The sequence below is a fragment of the Leucoraja erinacea genome, chromosome 13 (assembly GCF_028641065.1).
Source record: "Leucoraja erinacea ecotype New England chromosome 13, Leri_hhj_1, whole genome shotgun sequence".
Lineage (NCBI taxonomy): Eukaryota > Metazoa > Chordata > Chondrichthyes > Rajiformes > Rajidae > Leucoraja > Leucoraja erinaceus.
In genome coordinates this window covers 49,275,123-49,301,764 of record NC_073389.1, presented here as the reverse complement: position 1 = coordinate 49,301,764, position 26,642 = coordinate 49,275,123, and the positions used below count along the sequence as shown (strand labels likewise).

The 26,642-nt window shown below is 40.6% G+C and overlaps 1 protein-coding gene across 1 annotated transcript in view; it reads right to left on the bottom strand.

Moving 5' to 3' along the window:
• Positions 1–26,642, bottom strand: part of itsn1 (intersectin 1 (SH3 domain protein)) — a 171,800-nt gene that overhangs the window by 44,382 nt on the left and 100,776 nt on the right. Inside the window, 11 exon segments of the mRNA XM_055645202.1 lie at positions 1,088–1,279; positions 5,217–5,337; positions 7,842–7,963; positions 9,396–9,426; positions 9,428–9,442; positions 11,398–11,564; positions 13,121–13,180; positions 14,939–14,992; positions 18,061–18,143; positions 21,900–22,105; positions 25,541–25,700. Of these exon segments, the coding sequence (XP_055501177.1) occupies positions 1,088–1,279; positions 5,217–5,337; positions 7,842–7,963; positions 9,396–9,426; positions 9,428–9,442; positions 11,398–11,564; positions 13,121–13,180; positions 14,939–14,992; positions 18,061–18,143; positions 21,900–22,105; positions 25,541–25,700 (1,211 nt within the window).

Below are 26,642 nucleotides of genomic sequence, written 5' to 3'. Positions count from 1 at the left end.
GCGAGTACAACACAAAATATATTTGTCTTTGTTGCACGGAGAAGACGTTTCGTGTCATTCCGTAGTATAGTAGGTGTGATATATTATTTGAAACTTGTGGATCAGAGCCAAGATATAACCGAGGAATATTTATTAAGAATTACCACAAAACTCATTGCATCAAGCGCAGCAATAATCCCTTCAAAAAGCACCTCTACCTTTCACAGAATGGCTATGACTTGCATCATCGTTTTTAATACTGAACATTTACATTGTGACAAGGCTGTTCAATATAATTAGACGCTGAATTAAAAAAAAAAAAAAAAAAAAAAAATGCTTCTGAAAGAGGACATATTGAAGAGTTAATACCACATGCAGCATTCCTTGATAGTGGGTCATTTTGCAAGACAAAAGCATGCAGGCATTTAAAATTAATATTTAAAAATGAAAGTATTGGTTTGCCTTAATTTTGAAGGGCAGTTTTTTTTTTTAAACTAGTAGTGGTTTTGGGTTTTTTTTCTCCCACAGGTACAGTAATAAACTGGGGATGGGGCAGCAAAAGCCACAAAAGGACCCACTATCCTTTTAAAAAAAAATTTAAAAGACAAACTAAAAAATATCTAGGACTATACATAACTAAAGTAAAATGAGGTAAACTGCTCTGCAGTCAATCTTCTAGTCAGTAGGCAGTTGATGATCATGCAGAAGTCACATGATCAAGGCTGCATCTCCCATCATCCCTCTGGCAGTGATATGGGATAGTGGGTCTCTTTGAGGACTTTCAAGCCTGAGTGGGGATTGGGCAACATATGATCCTAGAAAAAGGAGGAAAACACAACACATAAGCAAACGAAACATGTGCAAAATTCAAGCTAGGAAATGAGTCAGCCATGTAAACAGGTGTGATGCAAATGATAAAAGAAAACAAAAAGAGTGCATGCTCGAACAGAGAGAGGAAAAAAAGGGATGGGAACTGAAAAGAACTGCTTTATCGGGTCTTCAAAGAGACTATTAAATGCAGCAGCACAGCGGAACTTTAGCAATGCTGCATGTTTTCATACCGACCAGTATTGATAGTAAAAAGAAGTTTAAAAAAAAAGCCACTTACATTGCTGGCTTGGGTCCATATCCGTCGTTAGCTTCACGTAATTGGACGGGAAGAGACCCGCGACGCCGTTGAGCTCCCCTTTCCACCAATCAGGATCGTCCTTGTTAAGAACGCCAATGATCTGTCCTTTGGCAAACGCGAGTTCATCGTCATTCTGTGCAATGTAGTCATACATCCCAATCACTTGGAACACTGCCGGAACAGAAAAACAATCCTTTAAGCAGCATTTCATAACTTCAATGAAGTCTCTGAATGAAGATGCTCAACATTTACCAGGGTTTGGTGGCGAGCAAAACATGCAATCGGTTTTGGGAGTTTAGGGGCAGCACAGTGGGGCAAGGAATGGCACGGTGGCACGGCGGTAAGTTGCTGCCTTACAGTGCCAGACACTCGGGTTCGACCCTGACTATGGGGGCTGTCTATGCTGAATTTTTACATTCCGTGACCTCGTGGATTTTCTTCTGGAGCTCTGGTTTCCTCCCACAGTCACACAGGTTAGTAGGTTAATTGGCTTCTGTAAAATTGTAAATTGCCCCAGTGTGTAGGATAGTGCTAGTGTATGGAGTGATCGCAGTTCGGCACAGAATCAGTGGGCCGTTTCTGCACTGTATCTCTAAAGTCTAAAAACCAAACGTCTAAAGAATGACCAGAAAGACTATAATGCTTTATTCTCCTGTGCTCAGCTTGTACTGGAGCCTACCAGGGAGAAGGCAATCCTGGATTTAGTGTTGCATAATGAACCAGATTTGATAAAGGGAACTCAAGGTAAAGGAGTCATTAGGAGGTAGTGACCATAAAATGATAAGTTTTAATCTACAATTTGACAGGGAGAAGGGAAACTCAGAAGTGTCAGTATTACAGTTGAGCAAAGGGGACTATGGAGGCACGAGGGAGGAGCTGGCCAAAGGTGACTGGAAAGAGACCCTAGCAGGGATGACAGTAGAACAACAATGGCAGGTATTTCTGGGAATAATACAGAAGGTGCAGGATCAGCTAATTCCAAAGAGGAAGAAAGATTCTAAGAGGTGACCGTGGCTGACAAGGGAAGTCAAGGACAGTATAAAAATAAAAGAGAAGTATAACATAGCAAAGACGAGCAGGAAGCCAGAGGATAAGGATTTTTTTTTTAAAAGAGCAACAGAAGATAACCAAAAAATGCAATACGGGGAGAAAAGATGAGATACAAAGGCAAGCTAGCCAAGAACATAAAGGATAGTAAAGGCTTCTTTAGGTAGGTGAAGATGAAAAAATTAGTTAACTCAAATTAACTGAAGGAAATCCACATTAGGCAGGACATGGTGTTGGGTAGACTGATGGAACTGAAGGCTAATAAATCCCCAGGGCCTGATGGCCTGCATCCCAGGGTACTGAAGGAAGTGGCTTGAGAAATCGTGGAGGCATAGGTGATCATCTTCCAATGTTCTATAGATTCAGGATCTGTTCCTGTGGATTGGAGGGTAGCTAATGCTATCCCACTTTTTAAGAAAGGAGGGAGAGAGAGAAAACAGGGAATTATAGATCAGTTAGCCTGACATCAATGGTGGGGAAGATGTTGGAGTCAATTATAAAAGATGAAATAGTGGCACATTTGGATAGCAGTAACAGGATCGGTCCGAGTCAGCGTGGATTTACGAAGGGGAAGTCATACTTGACTAATCTATTGTAATTTTTTGAGGATGTAACTAGAAAAATGGACAATGGAGAGCCAGTGGATGTAGTGTACCTGGACTTTCAGAAAGCATTTGTTAAGGTCCCACATAGGAGATTAGTGGGCATGACATGATAGAAAATTGGTTGGCAGACAGTAACAAAAAGTAGGGATTAACGTGTCTCTTTCAGAATGGCAGGCAGTGACTAGTGGGGTACCGCAAGGCTTGGTGCTGGAAACACAGCTATTTACAATATACATTCATGATTTAGATGAAGGGATTAAAAGTAACATTCGCAAATTTGCAGATGACACAAAGCTGGGTGGCAGTGTGAACTGTGAGGAGAATGCTATGAGAATGCAGGGTAACTTGGGACAGGTTGGGTGAGTGCGCAGATGCAGTTTAATGTGGATAAATGTGAGGTTATCCACTTTGGTGGCAAGAACACGAAGGCAGATTATTATCTGAATGGTGTCAGGTTAGGAAAAGGGGAAGTACAACGAGACCCGAGTGTCCTTGTACATCAGTCACTGAAAGTAAGTATGCAGATACAGCAAGCAGTGAAGAAAGCTAATGGCATGCTGGCCTTCATACCAAGAGGAGTTGAGTATAGCAGCAGGAGAAACTCCAGCATTTTTGTGTACCTTCAATTTTCCAGCATCTGCAGTTGCTTCTTTAACACTGAGTATAGGAGCAAAGAGGTCCTTCTGCATTTGTACAGGGCCCTGGTGAGACCACATCTGATGTATTGTGTGCAGTTTATGTCTCCAAATTTGAGGAAGGACATTCTTGCTATTGAGAGAGTGCAACGTAGGTTCACGAGATTAATTCCTGGGATGGCGGGACTGTCATATGTTAAAAGAATGGAGCGACTGGGCTTGTATACACTGGAATTTAGAAGGATGAGAGGGAATCTTATTGAAACATAAGATTATTAAGGGATTGGACACGCTAGAGGCAGGAAACATGTTCCCGATGTTGGGGGAATCCAGAACCAGGGGCCACAGTTTAACAATAAAGGGTAAGCCATTTAGAACCGAGACGAGGAAACACTTTTTCTCACAGAGAGTTGTGAGTCTGTGGAATTCTCTGCCTCAGAGGGCGGTGGAGGCCGGTTCTCTGGATACGTTCAAGAGAGAGCTAGATAATGGAGTCAGCGGATTTGGGGAGAAGGCAGGAACGGGGTAATTAAAGATAATGGAGTCAGGGAATTTGGGGAGAAGTCAGGAACGGGGTAATGATTGTGGATGATCAGCCATGTTCACAGTGAATGGCGGTGCTGGCTCGAAACGCCAAATGGCCTGCTCCTGCACCTAATGTCTATTCTTAAGTAAGGAGTGCGAATTGATTAGATAGCTGCACGCAAACCAAGTTTTGAAAATTAACCAAATTTCTTTACTTTGATTAAATTAGTCTGATTAAAAGTTATAATTCCAACTAAAACATCACTTGGAAAGCTTTCCATTTAAAATGGCAGCATCAGAATAGGGGGCACATAAAGATAAATTAAGAGCAAAGGAAGGCCATTCTACTCTTCTAGCCTGTTCTGCCTATTAGCAAGTTCATGGCTTATTCGTTACATCTTCAACTTTGCATTCTGGAGGCGGCGAGCTGATTTCGTGAACTACTGCACTGCTTCTGATTCGGAAGAGACTTCCACCCAGTAACCATGAAGCACAGGCACACTTGCAAGTCAGGATATTGTGCGACTCGAGGGAAATATGCAGGCAGTGGTTCTTGAGTTTGAGTTTAGTTTATTGTCACGCACCTCTGCACTGAGGTACAGAGAAAAGCTTTTGTTGCGTGCTAACCAGTCAGCGGAAAGACAGTACATGATTACCGTCCAGAGTGCAGATACATGATAAAGGGAATAACACCAATAACGTTTAGTGCAAGATAAATTCCAGCAAAGATAGTCTAAGAGTTTCTAATGAGATAGATAGCAGCTCAAGACTGCTCTCTAGTGGCGGTAGGATGGTTCAGTTGCCTGATACGAGCTGGGAAGAAACAGACCCTGAACCTGTAGGCGTAAGTTTTCACACCTCCATAACTTTTGCCCAATGGGAGAGGGGAGAAGAGGGAGTGGTCGGGGTGTGACTTGTCTTTGATTGTGCTGGTGGCCTTGCCGAGGCAGCATGAGGTATAAACGGAGTCGATGGAAGGGAGGTTGGCTTGTTTGATGATCTGGGCTATGTCTACCATTTTCGACAACAACCCTAGCTGTTCTTGGTGCAAGACGCTACAATTTGGTTGGTGTTATCAGAATAGCCTGGAGAGTAAATGCATCTGCATATGGTATTATTTATTTATTTATTTTAAAACGCAGTCACTTTGCTCCAATGATTGAGTGAACGATTGACAAGGATGGCTGATGGGGTGCCAATTAAGCTAGCTGCTTTGTTCTGGATTCTGTGCATTACTTTGCATTACGCATCCAATGCAATGACAACTTGTTAAAATAATTACCAAGATAAACTTACAGACATTTGCTGTAACAGGGGGTTTTATGGCTTCCGTTGGAGTACTTTTACTTGTCCCTGGACTCAGAAGTTTCACGTAATTGGCAGGGAACCATCCTATTTGCCGTTTCTTGCCTCGTGCCTATAATACAAAAGAAAAAAAGAATTCAGCAGATCAACCACATTGTTGGAGATGAAACCAAAAATCTGGAAATGGCAATCAATATTCCATTAATTTAAATCACAGAACATTTCATGGATCTAATTGCCCATGTAAATGTCTATTTTTCTGCAAGTAGAAATCCATGCACAAGCACATAATTTCTAGAGTTTTAATAAAATAAAACGGCCCTCTTTCACAAGGTGGGTGGGGTGCTCGGGGGAAATCCACATTGACACAATGTCTTTGTCTTTGCAATGTGGGATGGAAAGATAGAGCCACTGTGGTAGTTCTATCCTACACATTGTGAACTGTCCCTAGTGTGTAGGATAGAACTAGTGTACAAGTGATCGCTGGTCAGTGTGAACTGTGTTTCCACATTGTATCTCTAAACTAAACCAGGCTAAAATGGTTCAAAAACACGATTTGTTCTACCTACCTCATGGTCATTCTGTGCAACAACGGACTTTGTCTACAACATAGGAAGGTACATAGAAACATAGAAAATAGGTGCAGGAGTAGGTCATTCAGCCCTTCGAGCCTGCACCGCCATTCAATATGATCATGGCTGATCATCCAACTCAGTATCCTGTACCTGCCTTCTCTCCATACCCCCCGATCCCTTTAGCCACAAGGGCTACATCTAACTCCCTCTTAAATATAGCCAATGAACTGGCCTCAACTACCTTCTGTGGCAGAGAATTCCAGAGATTCACCACTCTGTGTGAAAAATGTTTTCCTCGTCTCGGTCCTAAAAGATTTCCCCATTATCCTTAAACTGTGACCCCTGCAGAAACTGCAGATGCTGGTTTAAACCGAAGATAGACACAAAACGTTTTAGTGACTCAGCTGGTCAGACAGCATCTCTTGAGAAAGGGAACAGGTGACGCTTCGGGTCGAGATCCTTCTTCCAACTTTAGTCTGAAGAAGGGTCTCGACCTGAAACGTCACCTCTTCCTTTTCTCCAGAAATGTTGTCTGACCCGCTTACTCCAGCTTTTTGTGTCCATCTTCCGTCTACAACAGATTTGGTCCACTATAACCAAAATCCATTCTAGGTTTGTTAAAATGAGGATTTATTGTACTTACAAACACAAAAAACAAAAAAAAGTTCAATAAATTAGTGCAAAACAAACACCCGAAGTGCGTAGTGCAACTCAAGACATTTCGTAGTTCAGTTGGTGTAAGTAGTGTGTTCAAGAGCATGGCTGTTGGGAAGAATATTAACCTCCAAAGCAGAGAGCTTCAGGCTTGGACCAGGTGGAGGTTGATGTCACAAGCTGCACAAGAGCATGACATAGTAGCTTGGTATGACATTTGACAACTGGATCTTTCACATACACATCCATTTAAATTGACATCACAATTACAATAGAAACTCCAACCAGTAGACCAAGGTAACAGCCACATACAATCTCAATTCACATAACAAAGAGACCAATTCTCCCAGAAAACATATTTCCCTGTAAATTTTACTAAATTAGTCAAGCTTTTAACATAACTTAATGTTGAGAGTATTGAGTATAAAAGTTGGGAGATCTGTTGCAGGTAGACAAAAGTGCTGGAGAAACTCAGCAGGTGCAGCAGCATCTCTGGAGCGAAGGAAATAGGCAACGTTTTGGACCCTTCTTCAGACTAATGTAATGTGGGTGGAGGGGGGGGAGATGAGAGGATAAAGGTAAAGGGGGAGCCTAAGGGCTGAGGGAGAGCTGAGAAGGGGAGGAGACAGCAAGGGCTCCCGGAAATTGGAGGTCAATGTTTATGCCGCTGGGGTGCAAACTGCCCAATATGAGGTGCTGCTCCTCCAATTTCCGGTGGTGCTCACTCTGGCCATGGAGGAGACCCAGGACAGAAAGGTTGGATTCGGAATGGGATGGGGTTGCAGTTGCAGTTATACAAGACATAGGTGAGGCCAGATTTAGAGTGTTATGTTCAGTTTTGAGCATCATGTTATAAGAAAGGTGTTTTCAAGCTGGAAAGGAAAGATATATGAGGATGTTGCCAGGACTCCGGGGCCTGAACCATAGGAGAGGTTGAGCAGGCTAGGACTATTCCTTGGAGTGCACGAGGATGAGGGGTGATCTTACAGAGGTGTACAAAATCATGAGAGGAATAGATCAGGTTGACACACAAGAGTCTCTTGCCCAGAGTAGTGGAAATCAAGAACCAGGGGACATGGGTTTAAGGTGAGGGGGGTAAAGATTAAATAGGAACGCGAGGGGTAACTTTTTTCTTTTTTTTTTTTACGCAAAGGATGACGGATGCATGGAACGAGCTGCCACAGGAGGTAGTTGAGGTAGGTACCATCGCAATGTTTACGAAACATTTAGACAGGTACATGGATAGGATAGGTTTAGAGGGATATGGGTCAAATGCAAGCAGGTGGAGCTGGTGTAGATGGGACATGTTGGTTGGGCCGAAGTGGCTATTTCTACACTGTATGCTCTAGAACTCTCTATTAAGAAGGCTGCAAACATAACTTCCTACCTGAAGTTCTCCTTCCCACCATCCGCCAGCATTCCTCTTGCGGATGAGAATAAGCTGGCCAGGTGCCAGTGTAAGTTGTTCGGCTCCTGTTGCGGTGTAAGGAGCAATTACCTGTGCGATTTCTGCAAAAGGGACAGGACCAGAGGTCCGTCAGATCAATGCTTGGGCGGAGAACAAATGCCTTGAAGATTTTGCACTTAATCAAAACATTGATAGCAGGAAAATCTGTTCCCCATTCCCAATAAAAAATGTGTCATATGCAGCAAGTTTTAAAAAATCAGAAATCACAAGTTTCATACCGCACACCCATTTTCGGGAGAGAGAAAATTTTAGTTTGATCATTAGTGACCACAGAAACATCAAAATAATTCTCAGACTCAGAAGCCTGCCACTCGGGAACCCTCCCTCCCTCAGTTCATTGATAAAACCGCACGCTATCAAAACTAGAAAGGAAGTAATAGAATAGAGGAATACGTGTACATGCTTTCTAACAAACCACAAGTTTAGCTTGTGTGTTAGAAGTGGTCAGAACTCAACATGGCAGTACCAAAGATAACCTGATAGCTTCAAGTGATAAAAACTAACTTGAACAAAAAATGTCAGAAGAGAAGAGGGAAAGCCATCTATTTTGCCTTCAAGCACCTGATAATCCCATGTTACAGTAATATATCTACTAATCACCATAATCAATGTGTATTGGTAATGCAAAGGACCTTCCAGTGATTAAAAGCTTTGGGAAGTTTAAATCCATAAGGGCTGAGGATACAAAACTTACTACAGTCCATAACTCATAAACGTTGTCACACCATATCCCAAATTATTTTCTTGCAGTAATCTAGCCAATAGGCACTGGAATAACTCAGTATCAACTACTCCTGCAACTACCCCAACCTTTATCTCAAGAAATTACTCATTGAGATAGCAGCCTAGATTTTAAAGCTGTACTCATGATGAAACTATCTGTGCTTGCTGACATTACATTATGAAATGGACAACAGCTGAATTTATTTTTCAGAGTCAGTTCCAATGTAACCATCACGTGAACCAGCCTTCTTCACCATCCTGAAAAAAATAATCAGTGAATCTACAAAGATTTCACAGACTCACGAACAATTTTATACTGTTATACGGACACCCCATTCTGTAGCAAGGCTGGTTTTCATTTCTCTCCCAATAAACTAAACGGGCTTTAATTATTTTTTCATCTTTCTTCACATTCATTCATCCTCCACCTCATGCAAACTATTTTAATTAACCTTCACAGATAACCGTTCAAAAGTTTAATAATCGCTAAAAATGTCCCACGAGGTAAACAACAAGAAATCCTTGTGTTTTTCTCTTTATTCTGGTCATTCAAGCATCTAAAAAAATATTGTGCAGGAAGGAATTGATGCTGCTTTAAACCCAAGATAGACACGGAAAGCTGGAGTAACTCAGTGGGACAGGCAGCATCACCGGAGAGAAGGAATGGGTAATGTTTCAGATCGAGACCCTTCTTCAGAAAAATATTGGTGGCCAGTTTATTAATATGATGCGAGATGCCAATAGACCTACCTGGTTTCCTTCCAAGGCTTCCTCCTTTTCCCCATTTGTCCAGGTCCCTGTGTGAAGAGCACACTTTTAAAATATTTAAAGTAGGATCATTAATTTCTTACATTTATCTTACCCTTAAATGTCAGTGAGACATACAAAACTGCTTCTTGAATTGGAGAGGACTATTGGAAACAATTTTTACATCATTTCAGCAGAGACAATTTGAAATGAATTACAATTTTTTCAAGAGCATATTGTCAGCACAATTCAAATAAGAATATTTTAGAAATAGTTTGTTTCCACTTGTATTCCAATAGTTTAGAGAATATTCCAAATACTAAAACAGAGGAGAAAAAAAAATCCATCGTGATAGTGATAGATAATTCTGACTAACTGAAGCTTAGGAGGAGAGCATGAACACCTCCATAAATATTCCAGATTTGTTAAAATTAGAGAAAAGCTATTACATCCCTTCAGTGACTGAACACCATGTCATCAGAACAGCGTGATGAGCAAAACTTAAATTAGATTGAATAAATTTAAAAAAACAAGAATGAACTGAAAACAATCATCTCCAACTGGAATTGTCACCTCAGCCTTATCCAACAATCCCCATGATCATGTAAACCAGTATTAGCTCATGGTAAAAAGATAACCACACATAAATTCGAGGCAAATTTGTGTCCAACAGTAACTGAACTGCAATGATACAAATCTGGTGCTTGAGAACTAAACCACCATTAACAGCATTCTCAATTGGCACTTGCTCAACAGTAATCACTCAGCGTGGGTTCCACCAGAACCATTCGCTGTGTATTGCATTAACGGGCCTTTTTGTCCAGCTGCAGCTTGGACTGTGTAAAATGGCGGCAAAATCTGGTGACTATTGTATATGGACTCAGCGGGCTGTTTCCATGCACGGATACTTAATCGAGGATTATCTTTATATATCACAATAATTACACTGACCTACATGCAAAAAAAATTATTTCACTGTGTGTTTTGTACACATGACGATAAAAGAACCATTGAACCTTGGCTCAATGTTGGATCAAATCTCAGAGACAAAGTCAAGGGTGGTTGTACTTGAAATCAAATCAGCGTTTGACAGATTGTGGAGTATAGTTAAACTGAAGGCTCTATTTTAAAACAAATCATCTCTTGGTTGGTGCCATGCCTACCACAAAAAGACAGCTAGTCATCAGAAACCAATTCAAATCTGCTGAATGTTGTTGTAGGCATCAATATTGAAGAACACAACAACATGCAGGAAGGACCAAGCAGCATTTTTGACTGGAATCCCATTATTCAATTTGAACATTTGTCTCCTTTCCAGCACTGACTTTTATTATTAGTATCAGAAATACAGCATGGAAACGGGTCCTTCAGCCCACCAAGTAAGTGCCGACCAGCAATCACCGCGTACACTAGCACTACCCTACACACTGGGGACAATTTGCAATTTTACCAAAGCTAATTAACCTACAAACCTGTTCATCTTTGGAGTGTGGGAGGAAACCAGACCACCCAATGAAAACCCACGCGGTCACTGGGAGAATGTCCCAACTCCGTAGTCACGATCAGACCCAGGTCTCTGGCGCTGTAAGGCAGCAACTATGCCGCTGCGCAACTGCGCCACCCCGAGATAAATTCACACGCCCTCTGCCACGACTCTTGCCAGTTATTGCGTCCCAGGCAGCTGACATATGCTCTTCAGCAAATCCCAAACTTGTGAATCTACCATCTAAACACAAAAGGAACTAGCTCGTGAGGACACTTTCACTCTGACAAAATGCACGCATGCGTATGCATTTGTTGCGCTTCTGCCACATGGACTGCAGTAGTTCAAGGTGAAGTTTATGACCACCCTCTCTGGGACAATCGGGGAATTGATAATTAATGGTAAGGTTTGTCAAAACAGCCTACACCTAATACACACACTGATTTTCTCCACTGTTAATAAGGGGAATTGAAGGGAAGAGGTACAGAAGGGAAGGAAATGGAGTCAATGTAGATGATTCACCTCAGAATCCTTTGGTTTGACGTAGTTCGACGGGAAGACACCCACTTTTTCCCCGACAACACCCGACCACCAATCACCATCTTTCTTTGTCACAAGAATCACATCTCCTTGCTGATACGTTAAATCTCCAGGTTCATTACTTTCATATGTGTACATAGCAACAAATTCTGTACAAAAAAAGGAAAACAGCATGAATAAAGAGTGTGAACGTGCACATTAAAACTTGCATTGAAAGGAGGAACAAGTACTGGAATAATTCGACAGGGAGGTAAAACTAAGGACTTGAAAGTGATGGTTTTTACTTTAACAAGAGAATTAAACTAACATAAATAAAACCACCTTATTACGCAATTTACTATTTTTCCGTTGGTTCTGCAAGTTACCTGTAATTCTCGAAAGTTAACATAATTTAAATGGATATAATTTTAAAAGCCCAATCAAAATATTTTGCAATTTCGTAGGATATTAACCTCCATGTTTCCTACCATCATCTTAAATTAAGAACTGAAGTGTTAAATAAATGACAGTATCAGAGTTTGGTCCTTCTCACACTATATAATCATAATTAATAAAGGCAACCTCACCACACACATTTGAAAATGAAACTGGTATTAATATGAATTTAATTCTTCTGGTTCCCTGTAAAGTATTGGGATTTAATTGCTAGAATTTGAAAAAAAAAAAGTTTTAGTTTAAAAAAAGTTCCACGTAACTTCCCTGCAGTAATCAGACATCATTGTCTCTTAAGAGCATGTGTGTTATTTTAACCATTGGTGGCCTTTGAAATTGACAAGCCATTGCCTCTATTGACACATGTGCAATGATATCTATTAAACAGTGCAACATACAGCCTTTAGTATTTTTGGCTTCCCCCAACAAAAATAAACAAGGGGGAAACAGAAATGTGTAACTTTTTTTTAAAAATAATATGAGTTTTTTTTGGAATGCTACTGAGGTGCTATAACAGAATTATCTGTTCTAATATTCCAAAAGTCACTAGACGATTGGCTAAAGTCATTATTAAATCAGTCTTTCAAGGAAATCTAGGTGAGCAGAGTTACATTGAGATAAGCATTACACCTTTAACAAATGCCAAAATAAAAATCTCAACTTCAAAATTAGACATTGCTGCATCTCCATTATTGGCTGTCTGAACGCGAGCCCAATGTACCATCAAATAACAAATATAAATGTGGCAACTGGGCAAGCGCTTTAGAAATTTGTGCATAATACTGCAGAAATTAGTAACGCTGTATTCTCCTTGGGAGTAAAAGCCGGCCAACTCCACTGTGGCGTCACCATTATGCACAACATTCTTCACAATCGCTGGGTTGAAATGTTTCGGAATGCATGAGCAACGTTTTAAAAGCATGAGAAGATATAAAATTCAAAAATTAAACGCGGCAGATTTCATGCAAATGCATTATTCTCACTATGCATAATTAAGCAGACTGAACTAATTAGTTATGAGTATATTTTGAAAATTCCAAATCATTCTGCCATCTAATGAGATAAGCTGATTTGGTACTTAGTTCTGAATTCAATTATATTTGCAGCGTTATTCACCATGTTGTATGATGAGCTCTGGAAGAATAGCCAGGGTGTTTCATCCACCACACAATATATATCTAGAGTGAATCAGTACCATAGCATTTAAAACCACACACACCGAATATTGCACAAGCTTAGAGATGTTTTATTTTTCACAAAGGTTTCCCGTTACCTTCTCCACAAGAAGCAGCAGAGAACATATCTGAAGCGCAAGGCACCCTCAAGTTGGAATCTGAATGAAGAACATCATGCTTTGATTGTATAACAAGATCCACGCAACACATCAAGCAGAAATGGCTTACATTTGTATTGTCAACAAGAATCAAATGATTTCTGTTGTCCTGCCCTTTGTCTGCCAATGGACTTGTGGTGATACAGCATTTAACTGCAGTATCTTTAAGCTTATGATTGGAAGTCAGAGTAGAATTGGAAATGGGAAAGAGGGAAATTAAATAACCGTGGTTAAAAGTAAATCTGACGTTCTAAATCAAATGTTGGAAAAGCTGTATTTATACTTGACAGTCAGACAGGGGGCAACAAGTTCATATCGCTAATTAAGGGCATGTGCTAGTTTAGGAAATAGAAACCTAGTTTTCACATCTGAAACCCTACCTGCATGAGCACAAGGTTGCAGGATGAGCTAGTTGCAATGGTTTATATTGTCGAAATGCCTTCAAACAACTCGTGACCAAGATTCAATATGACTATTCAGATAAGGACTATTGGCAATTCTAGTGTGTCTGTCTGCAAACATGGAAAGAGTTTCAGAAGAGCGAGATTCATGCCAAAATACCCAGAAACTGGATTGATCATAATTAAAATTGGTGACAGAAGGGAGGGAAGCGTTTTTTCAAAAAAACATTTTCAGCTTTTTATGAAAAAAATGTTTCAAAGGATAAGGATGACATTGTAACTTCAAGTCTTCAGCTAGTGGTACAAGATTCAAATCTAATTCATTCCATTTTCTTCACAAATAATTTTGTTTTAAAATCTTGCAAACATAAAATCTGCAAGCAAATTTATTTATTTTTATATTAAAATCCCAAGAGCTTTAAATCACTCATCATCGGGACTTATTTTTGTAATTTTAATTTTAAACAGTGAGCACTTGGAAACTAAATGGCGCTGTGAATTATATTCATGTCTTGGACAAAGATTCCACCTATCCAGATTACAAAGAACGTGTCCACTCAAAAAATGCCCGGGCTCAACAGACGACTTATAGGGAGAGGTTGGGCAGGCTAAGACTTTATTCCAAGGAACATAGGAGACTGGGAGGTGATCTGATAGAGTGTGAAATCATGAGAGGCAGAGATAGAGTGAATGCAGTCTTTTTCCCAGGTTTGTGGAATCAAGACTTTGGTTTAAGGTGAGAGAGAAAAAAGTATTTCTAGCAATGGGAGAGTCTTGAACCAGAGGGTACGGCCTCAGAATAAAATGACGTACCTTCAGAATGGAGATGAGGAAGAATGTATTTAGACAGAGGGTGGTGAATCTGTGGAATTCATTGCCACAGCTGGCAGTGGGGGACAAGACACTGGGTATTTTTAAGGCAGAGATTGACAAGTTCTTGAATCGGAAAGGTAAGGGTCCGATTCAAGAAGGTGGCGGACTTGAAATGGATGAGGGTGCTGTGTGGGCTGGGGGTGACATGGGCAGCTGGGCTGTAAGTGGCTGGAAAGCTGGCGTGAGGCGGGGGTGACGTCGGCAGCCACGATAACCAAAATCCATTATAAAGAGGCCGGTTAAAACGAGTATTTAAATAGAGTCCTGATGAGATTACTTTCTTCTTCAAAAACAGTTATAATTTCAAATATTTTTCAGTATCCCATTCATACTTTAATATAATAAATACATTTTGAAAGCAGTGAGCTTCCTTCATGCAAAGCACCATAAATCCTTTGACTGGAACATTTTAATCAGGAACTAAAGGCATATCGAATGAAGTATTACTGGTGCATTAGAAGCGGCAGTGAGATAATAACTGTACCTTTCTTCGGGAGAGAGGGAGGTCGAGGCGGAGGAGCCTCCTCCCTGCACTGTGCTAGAGTGGACATCAGAAAACAAAGAAAGAACAGTACAGCATGATAAAGTAAAGTGACAACAATAGTCAAAGTGATGCACAGACATGAACAAAATTAGCAACAACATGGAGCGACAGCAATTCAATGTTCCAGCTAACAATATTAAAAACAAGAGCAATTCTGCAGTAAACCCGAGATGCTGGAGGGACAAGCAGCATCTCTGGAGAAAAGGAATGGATGACGTTTTGGGTCGAGACTCTTCTTCAGAAGAATTCAGATGCATCCCTTCTCTCCAGAGATGCTGCCTGTCCCGCTGAGTTACTCCAGCTTTTTGTGTCTCTCTTAGGTTTAAACTAGCATTTGCTGTTCCTTCTTACACATTGCAGTGAACCTGACTGAAAATAAAACAAAATACATCCCATGTATTAGAATCTGAGACAAGGACAATTAGCATAATGCTTTGAGAGCAATCTATAGTGACCAAGGAAGTTAAATTGTATTGTATTCTGTGTAAGGAACTTTCCATGATTCGATGTAAAAAAAACTAAAATAAATTCAGGCGAAATAGTTGGAGACGTGATTTGAGACTGACACCACGTTTATCAGTGATCCATAAGAATCCACACATGGTTAAATCAATCTTTATTCCATTAAGCAAACAGGAACATTCAAACAGTTAACTGCTCGCGTCTGGCTTCGCTGGCGAGAGAGAGAGAGAGAGAGAGAGAGAGAGAGAGAGAGAGAGAGAGAGAGAGAGGGAGAGAGAGCGAACGAGAGAGAGTCTTTGTCTAGTACCGTAATACCATGTGAAGGGTGGCATGCACATATGTGTGGTGAAGGTTATAAATGGCACGAATTAATCAGGGTTAATCTACATTCTGTGGGCATTAAATTTTGTAGGTCATATGCCATGATTCTCTTAGTTACATTTCACGCTGTTAATTTAGCCTATAATAAAATTAAATTGATTAAAACTGTGAATCATTATATTTTAGTCTTTCTGAAATTATTAAAAAAACAATATTTGACATTATGATCTTTCAAAATACAGTGAGCTTGCTTAATCATAAGATGCATTTTTTCTGAGCAACCAGGTGTTTGACAAATTTCAAAAGCTTCAAAAACTAGCAGATTTGACAAACAAATAAGTGAGAATTTCACGCACAAGAGGTGCCTGTCACAGGGGGTGCATATCCTTCTCTGGTGGGACCCACTCAACTACCCAAAGGCAAAGCTGAGGGTTGGCAGCAATTGAGACCAACCTTTTCAAATAGGTTGCAGACTGCGGTTTGAACATTGGCTTGCAGGTTTATTCATCACAAGGGGGAACGAGCTGAGTCACTCAATTATGTCTACACTGAATTAGTTACCAACAGTACTGATGAATACTGCACGTTTGCCTCGTTTCATAGAAGGGAAAACTAAATCAGTGACCAAATTGAACTTAATGGGAAGTAGTCATAGCATGAGTAATAAAAGTTCTAACGTTCTAATTAATCTTCAACATATAATAGATTAAACAAGATAATTAAAATTAAATGAGGCAAATAAACAAAAAAGCAGCTTTAAATAAACAGATCGACACAATAGGCTAAATATACTACACTGAGCGGCAGTAATAGAAATTAAATGAAGTCTGATAAAAGTAATTTGACATAAAAGTGCTAAGTGTTAAATAACTAATGCATAATGAATAAACACAGTATAAATATAATGTTGTAAAGGCAGTGCTTTGGAACTGCAGACCTTTGTATTTTTAGACTGTCATGCTTAATTTCCTTCAAATTATTAAATCCATTTTTTTAAATGGTTCCTAAACTCACTTTGAGCAGATGCTTATGGAAGTATTAAGGATTTAGCCATTTAAATGTTAGTGCAAAATAGGATTTTGAATTTGAGAAGACCATTTACATCTTAAATTAAGCCTATAAGGAGGGAATAAAACAGACATTAAAAAGAATACTGTGTAATGGAGTCTGCATGTTAAATTGCACTAGAATAAACACAAACTGTTTCTCAGATGGTAACCATTTCACACAACCTCGATCAATTTCTATGGTGTATTATTTAGGTCTGAATTGTGGTTACTTAATTACTTTCCACAATATTTAAATTAAAAACAGTGTTGGAAACAAACTTTGTGAGTTTCTGTCTGTCTTCGCAAAGAGGAAAAGATCACAGAAAAACCATGACCCAAGTTGTTCCAAATCAAATGTAGGATAGTTCTTGGTCTAGTTACTATTCTAGTTTTAAAATCAATGGCACATCAGCTTAACATTTTGCTTAACTTCCACAAGCAAATTAAAAAAGTCTTGTACATGATATTTCTATTGGACAATCCAGTCAGCAACTGGTTACGTAAAACACGATCTTTTAAGTTTGAACATCATAGCAGTTACTTATTTGATAATAAAGGTCATGACAATAAAGTTATAAAGGCTCTGCTTTGTATTAACCCAACATGGAACAGAATATTTTGATCAGTTCCGATCTTATAAAGTTGCTTGAAAACCGGAGAATGTTTGAAGGTTACACAGAAAAGCTGGAGAAACTCAGCGGGTGCAGCAGCATCTATGGAGCGAAGGAAATAGGCAACGTTTCGGGCCGAAACCCTTCAGAAGAGGAGAACTTCTTCAAGGTAGGCATATCTTGAAGAGATAACGCAGTAGAGTGTACAAGTGTTAAAGAGGGAACTGCAGATGCTGGAGAATCGAAGGTTACACAGAAAAGCTGGAGAAACTCAGCGGGTGCAGCAGCATCTATGGAGCGAAGGAAATAGGCAACGTTTCGGGCCGAAACCCTTCTGGAAGAATGTTTGAATACAGGTTTTTAATATTAATGTGAAATTAAGGAAATAATCATGGGCACTATTTTGGCATTTCCAGAAAAACCTTCTATATTTATGCAAATAATTTTTTTGAAATTACAAACCCCTTAAAACCTGCGTTTAATTCAAACATTTAATTTATAAGAGGCAAGCATAGGTTCCAGCAATTACTTACTTTAGTCTCATCTCATCACTAGGGGGTCTGCAAACTGAAACTGTAGTTAAACTGTACCATTCAGACTTTAAACTCCATATACTTACCATCTCCCTGTGAAGCAATCACTTTTGATGGGGGGGTAGCCACTCTCTTCAAGCTGGGTGGGCTTTCTGCAGCAGAATCCACACTGAGGATAAAAAAAACTAATCTTAGTAGTATATTTTCCACATCATCTTTGTTTGGGCTTCATTCTGAAGCTGCAGTGCCCTTAAATTGTAGCACTTCATTTGGAGTTCACAACTTTCATACAAAAATGGTTTAAACAGTCAGAGTGTCAATAATTCTTCCCACCAAATCCACGCGGACCATGCATACATTACATTTAATCCTACAATAATCTCATTGATTCTCTCCATATTCCCCTCGGATTTTATCACAGTTTTACAGTGGCCAATTAGACTATCAACCCACGTCTTCAGGTGCCCAATCAACTTTTGCTTTACAATTTAGCAAAGACTTAATCTAGATGTGACCAGTAGCATAAAGTCACTTAGTTGCGTTTATTGTCATGTGGAGGTGCAGTGAAAAGCTTTTGTTACGTGCTAACCAGTCAGCAGAAAGACAATACATGATTACAATCGAGCCATCCACACGCACAGCCACGGGTACAGGTAGAGAATAAAGGGAATAATATTTAGAGCAAGATAAAGTCTAGTAAAGTCCGATTACAGAATGTCCGAGGGTTTCCAATAATGTCGATAGTAGCTCAGGACTGCTCTCTAGTTGATATCCCGTTCTGTTGTCTGATAACAGCTGGGGAAACCGGTCAACGAAGCTGGGTGTGTGTTTTCACACTTATATATCATTTGCCTGATGGGATAGGGCAGAAGAGGGAGGGACACGAGTAAGACTCATCCTTGATTGTGCTGGTAGCCTTGCCAAGGCAGTGTGAGCTGCAAATGAATACAATTGAAGGGAGGTTGGTTTGTGTGATGGTCTGGGCTGCGTCCACAATTCTCTGCAACGTATTGTTAACATAATGGACAATAGACAATAGGTGCAGGAGTAGGCCATTCGGCCCTTCGAGCCAGCACCGCCATTCAATGTGATCATGGCTGATCATCCCCAATCAGTACCCCGTTCCTGCCTTCTCCCCATATCCCCTGACTCCGCTATTTTTAAGAGCCCTATCTAGCTCTCTCTTGAAAGCATCCAGAGACCTGCCTCCACCACCATCTGAGGCAGAGAATTCCACAAACTCACCACTCTCTGTGAGAAAAAAAGTGTTTTCTCGTCTCCGTTCTAAATGTCTTACTCCTTATTCTTAAACTGTGGCCCCTGGTTTTGGACTCCACCAACATCGGGAACATGTTTCCTGCCTCTAGCGTGTCCAAACCCTTAACAATCTTAAATGTTTCAATGAGATACCCTCTCATCCTTCTAAACTCCAGAGTGTACAAGCCCAGCTGCTCCATTCTGTCAGCATATGACAGTCCTGCCATCCCGGGAATTAAACTTTTAAACCTACACTGCACTCCCTCAATGTTCTTCCTCAAATTAGGGGAGCAAAACTGCACACAATACTCCAGGTGTGGTCTCACTAGGGCTCTCTATAACTGCAGAAGGACCTCTTTGCTCCCATATTCGATTCCTCTTGTTATAAAGGCCAATTTGCCATTCGCTTTCTTCATTGCCTGCTGCTTACTTTCATAGACTGATGAACAAGGACCCCCAGATCCCGTTGGACTTTCCCTTTTCCCAACTTGACGCCATTTAGATAATAATCTGCCTTCATGTTTTTGCTACCAAAATGGATAACCTCACATTTATCCGCATTAAACTTCATCTGCCATCCCACTCCCCCAACCTGTCCAAGTCACCCTGCACTCTCATAGCATCCTCCTCACAGTTCACACTGCCACCCAGCTTTGTCTCATCGGCAAATTTGCTAATGTTACTTTGAATCCCTTCATCCAAATCATTGATGTACATTGTAAATAGCTGCGGTCCCAGCACCGAGCCTTGCGGTACCCCACTAGTCACTGCCTGCCATTCTGAAAGGGACCCGTTAATCCCTACTCTTTGTTTCCTGTCTGCCAACCACTTCTCTATCCATGTCAGCACTCTACCCCCAATACCATGTGCCCTAATTTTGCACACTAATCTCCTACGTGGGACCTTACTAAATGCTTTCTGAAAGTCCAGGTACACTACATCCACTGACTCTCCATTGTCCATTTTCCTAGTTTCATCTTCAAAAAACTCCAAAAGATTAGTCAAGCATGATATCCCCTTCGTAAATTCATGCTGACTCGGACCGATCCTGTTACTGCTATCCAAATGTTTGGCTATCTCATATTTTATAATTGACTACGGCATCTTCCCCACCACCGATGTCAGGCTAACTGGTCTATAATTCCTTGTTTTCTCTCTCCCGCCTTTCTGAAAAAGTGGGATAACATTAGCTACCCTCCAATCCACAGGAACTGATCCCGAGTCTCTAGAACACTACTGAATCAGAATGTTCACTTTAATAACTAAATATTTTCTACAAGTTTTAAAAAAGCCGTAAAATACAAAATTGACTAATAATAAAAAATGACAAAATCTAAGTACATTTTTAATAATTAGAAATACTTCTATTCGCTCTTCTCTTGTACACATTTCCCATGTGCAAATTGCCTTCTCCTTTGGAGATTTATAGCCACAGTAATCTTGTTCGGAAAGCTGGGCAGGCTGCTCTCAAGCTGCTGTTAACAAACTCATCTGTATTTCTGTAATTTCCCTTCCCTGAAGTGAAATACAAAACCCTCAACACCTGCTCTTGAGCAAGACCAGATGGGCATTGTTTGTTCAGGTCAACCACAAGTTCTAATCCTACCAGTCCATGTTAAGAAATAATCATAGGTGCCATTTTGACATTTCCAGAACACACACAGATGTATAAAAATAATAATTTGTTTAATACCAGTCTAGAATTCCCCCTATTATTCAAGTGACATTCCAGTTTTCTCAAGGAATCATCCAACATTTAGAAATCCAACACAAATTGAATTTTGATTTCAAGCAAAACATTTGCTTTCTTTTAGGATGGGCAAATCCAACGTTACCCATATCCTCCTCATGCAAACTGGAGGACAAGCATCTCTGTACACTGAGCACTATTTGAAAATATTCACGTTCCAAGCACCATCAAATTCTCAGGGTATTCAGGCACATTTTTTTTTGCTGTTTGCTTTCAGTTGTGTTCACAACGTCATTACTAATTAATAGTAATCCGTTCAAGTGAACACGAAGAAAAAATTAGGAACTTCAGTTACTGGTTGACAAAAAAATGACGCAAAGTGCTGAAGTGCTTTGGGGAAGAGGAAATATTGGTGCAGTGTCGAACACGTCAATGTCGAACTCAAAGAAACATAGAAAATAGGTGCAGGAGTAGGCCATTCGGCCCTTCGAGCCTGCACCGCCATTCAATATGATCGTGGCTGATCATCCAACTCAGTATCCTGTACCTGCCTTCTCTCCATACCCCCTGATCCCTTTAGCCACAAGGCCCACATCTAACTCCCTCTTAAATATAGTCAATGAACTGGCCTCAACTACCTATTGTGGCAGAGAATTCCAGAGATTCACCACTCTGTGTAAAAATGATTTTCTCATCTCGGTCCTAAAAGACTTCCCCCTTATCCTTAAACTGTGACCCCTGGTTCTGGACTTCCCCAACATCGAGAATAATCTTCCTGCATCTAGCCTGACCAACCCCTTAAGTATTTTGTAGGTTTCTATAATATCCCCCGTCAATCTTCTAAACTCTAGCGAGTACAAGCCAAGTCTATCCAGTCTTTCTTCATATGAAAGTCCTGACCTCCCAGGAATCAGTCTGGTGAGGGGCCAAGGTAGCAAAATAAACTTGTCAATGGAAGTGTTTAAAAACAAAACATACCTGATAGATTTCCTCACGGGTCCCGAAATGAGTTTCACGTAGGACTTGGGGAACCAGCCCTTTTGTCCATGAACTTCTCCAAACCACCACATATCCTGTTGTTCTAGAACAGTGATTATGTCATTTTTGTTGAAGTTGAGATGATTGTCCTTCTTTGCCCTCCAAGGATATAAAGCTTGGGCTTGAAGCCCTTCAACCTTCTCCCCCTGCCAAATAAATAATGTCATTAGGATGGAAAGAGTTCAGAATAGAACCATCACTCAGGATACCGGGTCTTGAATTATAAAGGAGAAGGGCTGGGACATTGTTTTCTCTCTGGAGTATAGGAGACTGTGGGGTAACTTCATGGTCAACACTCGTGTTTCCAGGCAGAATCAGATCATACAAAACCATGAGTGGCATAGATAAGGTGAACAAACAGTCGTTCCGCCTACCCTCCCAAGAGCTGGAATCCACAACCAGGGGGCACAGGTTTAAGGTGAGATTTAGGGGAGACCAGAGGGCCAATTTCTTCATACAGATCATTCAATATGATCATGGCTGATCATCCAACTCAGTATCCCGTACCTGCCTTCTCTCCATACCCTCTGATCCCTTTAGCCACAAGGGCCACATCTAACTCCCTCTTAAATATAGCCAATGAACTGGCCTCGATTACCCTCTGTGGCAGAGAGTTCCAGAGATTCACCACTCTCTGTGTGAAAAAAGTTCTCATCTCGGTTTTAAAGGATTTCCCCCTTATCCTTAAGCTGTGACCCCTCGTCCTGGACTTCCCCAACATCGGGAGCAATCTTCCTGCATCTAGCCTGTCCAACCCCTTAAGAATTTTGTAAGTTTCTATAAGATCCCCTCTCAATCTCCTAAATTCTAGAGATTATAAACCAAGTCTATCCAGTCTTTCTTCATAAGACAGTCCTGACATCCCAGGAATCAGTCTGGTGAACCTTCTCTGCACTCCCTCTATGGCAATAATGTCCTTCCTCAGATTTGGAGACCAAAACTGTACGCAATACTCCAGGTGTGGTCTCACCAAGACCCTGTACAACTGCAGTTGAACCTCCCTGCTCCTATACTCAAATCCTTTTTCTATGAAAGCTAACATACCATTCGCTTTCTTCACTGCCTGCTGCACCTGCATGCCTACTTTCAATGACTGGTGTACCATGGCACCCACGTCTCGCTGCATCTCCCCTTTTCCTAGTCGGACACCATTTAGAAAGATTTTTTTATTTTATTTTTTTATTTTTTTTTTATTAGAAGTACGGTAAATTACAATACTACACAACACATATATCTTAATACATTTTTTGTACCGCTTCATTTTTTTTTGAGCTTTAAGAAAAAGGTAGAAGTAAGGAAAGTAAAGAAAGTGCAAGAGAGTCGTGCAGTGCAAGAGTGTAGGGAAAGGAAAGCCCCTTAGGAAAGAAGTTAGAGAAGGAAGTAAAGTGAGAAAATAGACCCTAGAAAAGAAAGAAAGAGAAAATAGAAACAATCGCTCTATTATAACATTAAACTCCGCAGAAAGGGGACTACCAATCAAGTCTGTTTTTGTTATTTTACCTCCCGTTACCAGGTCCTGATTCCGCTTATTTATATATTTGTTTTTTTTAGATTACTATTGCACCTCATACTTGTAATAGGTCCAGAAACATAGACCACGTCTTTTGGAATTGGTCTGCTTTACCTGCTAGGAGGAATCTCATCTCTTCCAGATGTAATGTTTCAAACATATTTGATATCCACATTTTTATTGTTGGTGTCGGCGCATTTTTCCAGAATTTAAGTATAAGCTTTTTTCCCATTATTAGCCCGTAGTTAAATAAATTCTTCTGAAACACGTTTAATTCAGGGTTACCTTCCGATATTCCGAAGATAATCCATTCTGGTTTTGGTACCAGTTTTATTTTAATCAATTTTGAAAAAATATCAAATATTTCATACCAGAATTTTTGGATTTTTGTACAAAAAACAAAAGAGTGCGCTATGGTAGCTTCTTGACATAGGCATTTATCACAGATTGGTGAAACATTAGGGAAGATTTTATTTAATTTAGTTTTTGAATAGTATAATCTATGTAATGTTTTAAATTAGATGAGCGTATGTCGTAACCATTTAGAAAGATTAAGTAAAGTAAAGTAAAGTAATCGTTAAGTAATGGGGTCACAACTGCTGCCATCCATGTTGTGATAACTGCTGGTGACTGGAATTTTGGAAGATACCTTTCAGTGTATCCATCACCTGCTTTAACCCCACACAATGGGGGTCATTAGGTACTCAGGATTTATTTCCTTCCGGTCTCTTAGTTCTCCAATAACTTTTTTAAAGCAATGATAATTTCTATGATCATCAAGTTGACTTTCTTTGCTGTATCGTTACTAAATTTAATTCCTCCCATTCATGATGAAAAGGAACATGTTAATTTATATATTTATTTTAATATAATTAAATATCTTTATTATAATTATTACATAATGATAATATTGTTCCTTTTGAATATCTACACTCGCTCTTAGTTTGGTATTGGATATCCTCTTTGACTACTTATTCCAATTTCCTTTGCAGTATGATCTTCTTGGCATTCCTCACCTAATTTGGAAATTTCCCCAATCCTGAGGCTTACTCCATTTTTGCAGCATCATCCATCTTTCTCTTTGATCTAATACTACCTCCAACTTCCTCTGGTTCCTATATCTAGGTGTTTTTTTCCCCGTTTGAAATTTTGCCTTAAAGGAGACATCTTATTTGGAACCCAAGTAATAATCCTTCTGTCGTGCCTAACCTGCTGAGCATTTCATCAAATGTTCATTCACCTTAGCTTTGCTTTCAGTTCTTAATAAAGAACAAAATAGCAATGAACTGAAATCAAATTATACACGGTCAATTTATAGTCCAGTCGCCCATAACACCACTTGCCCCTGGGATGAATTTCAGCCCAACATGCAGGGTAAATCAAGAGTGATAATACACAAAACAAACCCCCACCAAACTATGTTAAGATGCAAGGTCAGCCAGGGCTCAGGGGAGGGAGAAGTGCCCTGGGCGAGAAAGGGAGGGAACAATCCCCTCAATTATCTCCCCCATGAACCCGCTCCGTCCTCCCCCCTTGAGCCCTGATTGACCGCGCACCTATCTATCCCCTCCCTGCATGCCTAAATAATCCGCACCTCGTCAATCCTCTAAGTACACAATTTTCAGCTCCCTAATCCGTGAGTGTGTGCGTGCGTGCGTATCTCTGGCATTTGTCCAACCATCTGCCTATCATTTAAGTCCACCTACACTTGCCATGCTCTGTCCTATCAAGCTTTCTTTCTGCACCCCCCCATTCCCCCCCAACCTGAAAATCTAAGTAAACCTACGACTCAGCAGGTGCAGCAGCATCTATGGAGCGAAGGAAAAAGGCAACGTTTCGGCCCGAAACGTTGCCTATTTCCTTCGCTCCATAGATGCTGCTGCACCCGCTGAGTTTCTCCAGCTTTTTTATGTACCTTCGATTCTCCAGCATCTGCAGTTCCTTCTTAAACACTGAAAAATCACCTATCCATGTTCTCCAAGATGCTGCCTGACTCAAGCTTACAGGTAACTGATTAACTCCAGCATTTTGTGGGTCTGTCTTCAAGTTAACAGTTGCATTTATTACCCACCTGGCCTAACACAGGCGATGGAGATGATCCAGACACAGTAGCGGGGGTGAATGCCGATCTCTGACGTGGCTGACCAGCACTAGGAACAGTGAGTGAAGGCTGTGCTGCCCAAGCATCCCAGTTGTCGTTCTCCGGTTTCTCAGTGGCTGTAGTGGGCCAACTGAACAAAAGGAAGTACACAAATTTAACAGCAGCTTTGTTATTCAATCTTTTTACAGGTTGAAACACAACCCCATTCTCCTGCCTTGTCTCCATAACCTTTGACACCTTCACCAATCCCACACTCTCCCACTACTGGAAACATCCTCTCCACATCCACACCTTTCCGGGTAGAAACTAAAGAACTTCAGATGCTGATTTACAAAAAGGACAAAGTGGAGGAGTAACTTAGTGGGTCAGGTAACATCTTTGATAGGTGACGTCCTCAAGTCAGAACCCTGCCCAGAATGTCATCTATCCATGTTCTCCAGAGATGCTGCCTGACTCGCTAAGTTATTCTAATACGTTGTGTCCCTTTTTTTAAAATCAAATTGGTGAGGCAGTTTAGCAGCTTACCAATGATCGCCTTTCCAACTGTTGGTATATCCAGTTCCTCAAAATCCCCTTGATTAACTTTCCGTCCACTAACTTTAAGGTCACCAGCCTATAGTCCGCTTAAGCCCCTGTCCCACTGTACGAGGTAATTCGCGAGTTCTCCCGAGTTTTCCCGATTCGAACTCGGAGCATGTCCGTAGCGGGTCCGTAGGAATTCGTGGATGTCTCTTAGCGGCTAGTGCGAGTAAGAAGTAACAATTTTTTTCATCACAAGTATTTTTTTACTTGTGGACATTGTTTACAGGGATGAAAAAACTTCACGAGTTTATCGGATGTCCCGAGAACTTACCGAGCATTAAGAGCCACTAAGTGACATCCATGAACTCCTACGGACCCACTACGGGCATTCTCCGAGTTCGAATCAAGGAGAAACGCGGGAGAACTCGTGAATTACCTCGTACAGTGAGACAGGGGCTTGAGTATGTACTTGCAGCCCTTAAGTATAGGTACAAGTACAGTATTGTAAATGATTTGATTGTAATCACGCATTGTCTTTCTGCTGACTGGA